Genomic DNA, 6,092 nt, shown 5'->3' on the forward strand with positions numbered 1-6,092 from the left:
ACAGGCCAGATTAAGCAAACGCCAAACAATATTGGTAAACACATTCTCTTGACCTTCCTTGATCCAAACACTAGTTGCTGCTAGACATACTCTAGAAATTCCAATTCTTGCCTAACACTAAGCATACATCAAGGGCAGAAAACGATCAAAACTACCACAACATCAATGACCAAAAAATGATTAACCATTCAATTCTCGATTGTAACTTGTACCTTAACAATTTTCGTTATAGTTTCCATAGATATTTATTAATAAAAATTTAGTGAAAATTCAGTGAATCTAAATGGCAGTCATCATTCATAAATGCATGAAATAGATGTTAGCAAAGTAAAGCCATAATTTCTCAAACTGTGATATTCTGAGGCATATGTATCTCATTTGGAGCAATTTTTCTCATGACTTGCCGCATCCATGATAGTTCTTGCCTCATAAAACTCATTTCATCATTTTGTTTTTCATTTAACTCTTTTAACTCTATTATCTCGTGCTTTTGTTTTTGTACAACCTCATCAGACGAATCCTCTATTACAATATTTCCTAAGGAAGATCTACTACCCCACAGCACAGAAGGAGTTGGACCAAGTACTAAACCACGAACATACCCACTTTTATCATTTCCCAACACTTGAGAATACACATCTCCTTCCCAAGCAACACTGCAGGGAGACTGGTCATTTGATTCGTCAGTATCCCTCAACCTTTCGTTCATCATGTCCTGATATATTAAGGGCATAACATAGTTAACAATAGAGATAAATTTAATATACCAGAAATCCAATTTTCAATTCAGTAATTCTCATTAAGTTTTTCTTTTTTTAAATCTATTTCCTAGTTCAAGAAATACAAGAAAGAGAAGAAATCTTACAACTGCCTTTGCAAGACTCCTCATCCAATAGTCTACTAGCCTTACTTTTTTGTTTGTCAGTATAAGAATTTCTGCTCGTGTAGGCTCTATACCATTCTTGGCCTATTACAATAAAATTGATGTCAAATCTGCACGATAAAAGAGTGTTGAAATATTTTATTTCATAATTACACATGTACCTGTTCATCCATTAAGGTGGCAATACTTTTGGATCCTTCTATGTGAGGCATATTTTGTTTGGCCCTATTATTTCTATTTGCCTGGGTACACCTCTGTCATTGCAACATAAAATAATCAAAACAATATAACAATTAGCAACTAATGAAAATAATCAAAAGACTATAACAATAAGCAACTAATTGTGCATTTTTAAGATTTTAAAGTTTATATCTTAGCTTTATCAGAAAGCCAATAAGAAACAACACCAGTCCATTGATCCCTTGGTATGCGACTTGCTGGTCTATTCTTCAGCAAAGCATCTTTGGTCTTATAGTTTTTCAAATATTCACTTTTTAAATCGCATTTGTTATCTTTCCATTTTTTTTTTCAATTGACTTTAAGACAAACGCTTCTCCACGTGTTGGGATAGAGAACTTTTTCTAAAAACCAAAAATAAACATTTATCAATAATATGTTATAGAAGAATAACAGCAACAACAACAATAATAATAACAATAATAACTATAATAATAACAACAACTCCATACCCTTACAAACTCTAGCAATTTCTTCTTTTCTTCTATATCAAAACTTCTCCAATTATCTATATGTAGAGGTGTTAGATCTGGAGTTCTTGCGATAATGCCTCGAAAGCTAGCAAGCTTTCGACCCTCTTTTCCGATGTCTTGGTTACGGTCAGTGGCAGACCCAGAATTTCGTGCAAACTAGTTCAATCTTAGAAGTATATAAATTTAGTCGTAAAATAGTATTTGTCAAGTGACTTCAAATAAAATATTTATACAAAATTTACACAACTTTAATTCTAATTTATACATATACACAGTATTATCTTTTTGTGAAGCGGGTTCAATTGAACCCACTAACCACCACTTGGGTCCGCCGCTAGTTACGATTATTAAATTGCACAACAATTTTTTTCCCTCGAGGCAATTTTCAAATATCTTTTAATAAAGTAGCCCACGAACCTTCCTAGCTTTTGAATTGCCTTTTATTTGGTATTAGAACACGAGTTTCTAGTTTATTTTTGTACTCTTACTCTTCAGTTTCTGTATCTACATTCTATGAAAGTTCCTTTCTTTTAAGATGATGTTTTTTTACTAATGACAAAGCAAAGTAACTAGTTTAGTACTATTTTGAGGCTCCACAATATGTGAATCTTAGGAGATAGATTAAAGTCTTTTTTTCATCGATTATCAGTTATTACTCTACTTAACACCAGTCAAGAGAAAAAAGGAACAAGAAAAGACACAACGTATTATTTCATTTACCGAAAACAAGACTACATATGTAAAAGGAAAAAAAGCCAATGCTACAAACAAAATAAAAACAAAGAATAACATGGGCTATCGAAAGTACAAAATGAGAATAAACAAAATAACTGAACTATCAATTTTAATAAACCAGAAACCTAAACCATATAGATGAATCATCACTTAAGAAAGAGACAAACATTATGATAATATTAACGCATACATTATCTTCATACTTAGGTTTATTGTAAACAAAACCAAATATTCAAATTACCTTTCCTGAACAGAAAAATCAAAAACAAATTGTGCAGAGCAAATATTTTTCAGGTAAGATAGTAAAAGAAAATACAAAAAAAAGGTATGAAAAAAATCAAAGAAGATTAAGATATACCAATTGAAAACACGGCTTGAACCTGATACAATGTCAGGACGATAATCATTAAGAAGCACCTAAGACGACCGCTTGAAAACTATAACTAAACTTCATTATAATGCAATTTTGCTCAATGAATCAACACCATTTAAACACCTAATAAGCCGCAATATACAAAACGAATTCATGAAAACTAAATAACACTACTGTGGAAAACCTATACTGTTTTTTAAAAAACTCTTTAATTGCCACATGAATTCCATGGAATGAAGTTTCAGATTTTTTTCACCATTAAATTTCACTATTGACACATCAGAATGATAAAAAAGTGTTCAACCTGAAGTTTAATTTGATATTTGAATTTTGAGAAGTTAATATATATAAAATAATTGGGATGGAGAAGTAGCACCATAGAATCCAGAGATATAGCCCGAAAATAAATATATCTCAGTAAGCAAAAAGTGCAAACCAAATTAAAGTTATAATTATCAATAGAAAAAGTTTCGACCTTCACTTCAAGAACATGAATCAATCTGACAAAATCCTAAAAGTTAGAGATAGAGATAGAGGTGTATAAAGAGAAATTAAGAGAAAGATATAAAACTAATAGATAGAAATCATACATTTCAGTTGGCGACAATTTTGGTTGCTAGAGGTGGAAGTTTTGTTACACCATGAAAATTGTAAAAGCTTTTTAAGAATGAGACCTAATTCTTAGAGGCGTAGGTTTTCCTTTTTTCAGGCAAATCAGAGAAGTGATATATTATTTAGGTGGGAGAATATTTAGAGGGGAAAAATAATTGGAGGGAAAAGAAAAAGAAAAAATAAAAGCTTAGCAAACTAATTCTCTTGAATCATCACTAAAAATATACTTATTGCTGGCAAATATTTATTAGTTGTTAATGTTTTGCTTGCACTAAATAATGTAGCGGCAATTAAGTTATTGCCATTAAATAATTTCCACTAAAACCACGTTTTGTTGTAGTGGTAGTTCTTCTCGTGAGGCTTCAACTGGTGCGAAGCATAAGCAATCATCATAATACATTGTGCGAAGCATAAGCAATCACTTTACTCTTCTGCATCAACACACACCCAATGCCGATCCGAGAAGCATCATAATACATTGTATAAGAGCATGATGTTGAAGGCAAGACTAGAACTCGAGCTATGGTCAAGTCAGCCTTGAGCTTCTAAAAGCTCTCCTCACACTCATCCGACCACCTAAAAGGAGCACCCTTTTGGGTCAATTTGGTCAAAGGCGATGCAATAGACGAGAAGCCGTTCACGAAGCGACGATAATAATCGGCCAAGCCAAGAAAGCTCCGAATCTCTGTAGCTGAGGACGGCCTAGTCCAACTATGAACCGCCTCTATCTTCTTCGGATCCACCCTCACTACACACCACGTGTCCCAAGAATGCCACTGAGCTAAGCCAAAACTCACACTTGGAGAACTTAACATAAAACTTCTCCTCCCTCAACCGCCGCAACACAATCCTCAAATGTTGGGCATGTTCCTCCTGGCTACGAGAGTACACCAGGATATCATCAATGAACACTATAACAAACGAGTCGAGATAAGGCTGAAACACACTATTCATCAGATGCATGAACGTTGTTGGGGCATTGGTCTGCCCAAAAGACATCACCAGGAACTCATAATCAACCATGTTAAGCAACAAGAGATCAACTTTAGTATCCAGACTCCCAATGGTCACTACACACGACCGATATGCAAGTCCACAATAATAGTATCGCCCACAGGAGTATAGACATGAAGAGATGAAATTAAGGACTCATGGGGCATATCCAAATGATGAGCAAAATACGATGATACACATGAATAAGTGGAACCAGGGTCAAATAGTACAGAGGCCTCCCTGTGGCAAACTGAGACAATACCTGTGATCACTCCATCTGAAGCAACAACCTCTGGTCTGGTAGGAATAGCATAGAATCAGGCCTGACCACCACCTGATCGGCCTCTCCCTCTAGGGAGACCCCTAGCTGACTGAGCTCCACCCCGAGGTGGCTGAGCGGGTGGTGAAGTAACGGGTGCTGAAGTCGTAGGCTGACTCCCTTGCTGAGTTGGACCTCCCGTAATGCGGGGACAATACCTCTTGATGTGACCCATATCTCCACACTCGAAATAACCCCTCCCTGTGAATGGCGGTGGGGACTGAAGGGAGCTCCGAGTACCAGAATACCCGCTAGAAGAATCCGGTGCCGATGAGCCCTGAACGGAAGGTGCATGGGACGAACTTTGAGTTGGAAGGTAACTGAGAGATGACTAGCCCTGATGTGCACTATATGAACTATGGCCGGATGATGTACCACGGTGAACTGGGCGAACCGTTTGAGCATACCTATAAGGATGACCTCTGTCGTGGTAGAACTGTTACACCCTATATTTTCGTACGTAAAAATGCGTCGTAAGTAAACTAATGTAGGACCAAAAATGAGATAATATTTAAAAGTATATAAAGTAAGTTAATCATGTTACCTCTGAGGTTACAAATATTGAAGATTATGAACAACAAGTACAAAGAGGGTTGGACAGTTCAGAAGCTAAAGCAATTAAATAAAATAATGTTTCATCGAAAGTCGACAAGTTGGAAATGTTATAACATGTACCTTTGGGTTGAGACTAGAGTGATTAACATGATAAGGAGATTATGTTATGATTTATATTATTTGTATGACATCCGTGTGTTATGTTTTGATGTCAAGCGAGTTGTGGAACAAAAGTCGATGAAAGTCATCACAAGTTACATTCATAAGTTTTACTGAAACTTTGGGTAAAATGTAACTGCGATTTTCTCCCAATATAATTATATTTATGGGGTGTTCCACCCATCAAATTAAAGATCTATGAGTCTATTATCCAACTCATTAGACCATTTGTCAATACGACATCGGAGTAGAGAGATATGTGCACTTTTGCGATACTGCGCAAGCTGCTAGGTGACCAGTAGGTGTGTCACCTACTTGCTTAAATGAAAGCCCAAAAATGGGCCATTTCGGGTCATCCAAAGAGGCCTTTTAAGGGCCTATTTTCTTCATATATTAGACTTAAAATAGAGCATAATAACCAGACATAAGCTCTGCAAAGAATCCTCCCAAAAATTTCCCACAAACCCTAATTGATTTTCTCTCCCTTTCAAGTTCCAATTGGAGGTAAAACTTAGAGTTTGAAGAACCAAGATAGGAGCTGAGTTATCCAACAAATAAGGTGAGTTTACTGCTCTCTTTCATCCATTTTTTCTGCTGTAAATTCATGGTAAGTCGTTCTATACTTGTAAGAACTCACGGGACGGTGATCGGAAGCCGTGAGTTCGAGTTATTCACTTGTAGCGGACTGTTTTGTGGACTGTTTTGTGTTGCTGTTGGGCTGCGTGTTTTACTACTATTTTGTGGAGTTTTGGA

General features: G+C 35.9%; 1 protein-coding gene across 7 annotated transcripts; it reads right to left on the reverse strand.

Annotated features, from left to right (window-relative positions):
• Positions 1 to 328: 328 nt before the first annotated feature.
• LOC104106755 (uncharacterized) lies at positions 329 to 3,456 on the reverse strand. 7 transcript variants are annotated; one of them, XM_070187506.1, is made up of 4 exons: positions 3,292 to 3,456; positions 1,045 to 1,137; positions 866 to 967; positions 329 to 715 (listed from the first exon to the last, which is right to left on the reverse strand). In XM_070187506.1, the coding sequence occupies exons 2-4, from the start codon at positions 1,093 to 1,095 to the stop codon at positions 344 to 346; spliced, it is 525 nt and encodes a 174-aa protein (XP_070043607.1). In that variant the 5' UTR covers positions 1,096 to 1,137; positions 3,292 to 3,456; the 3' UTR covers positions 329 to 343. The 7 variants fall into 7 exon arrangements, with proteins under 7 accessions (XP_070043607.1, XP_070043601.1, XP_070043606.1 ...); XM_070187500.1 differs by lacking the exon at positions 3,292 to 3,456 and adding an exon at positions 3,006 to 3,260; XM_070187505.1 differs by lacking the exon at positions 3,292 to 3,456 and adding an exon at positions 2,687 to 3,254.
• Between the last annotated feature and the right edge of the window lie 2,636 nt (positions 3,457 to 6,092).

This window comes from Nicotiana tomentosiformis, chromosome 10 (genome assembly GCF_000390325.3).
Source record: "Nicotiana tomentosiformis chromosome 10, ASM39032v3, whole genome shotgun sequence".
NCBI classification, from domain to species: Eukaryota; Viridiplantae; Streptophyta; class Magnoliopsida; order Solanales; family Solanaceae; genus Nicotiana; species Nicotiana tomentosiformis.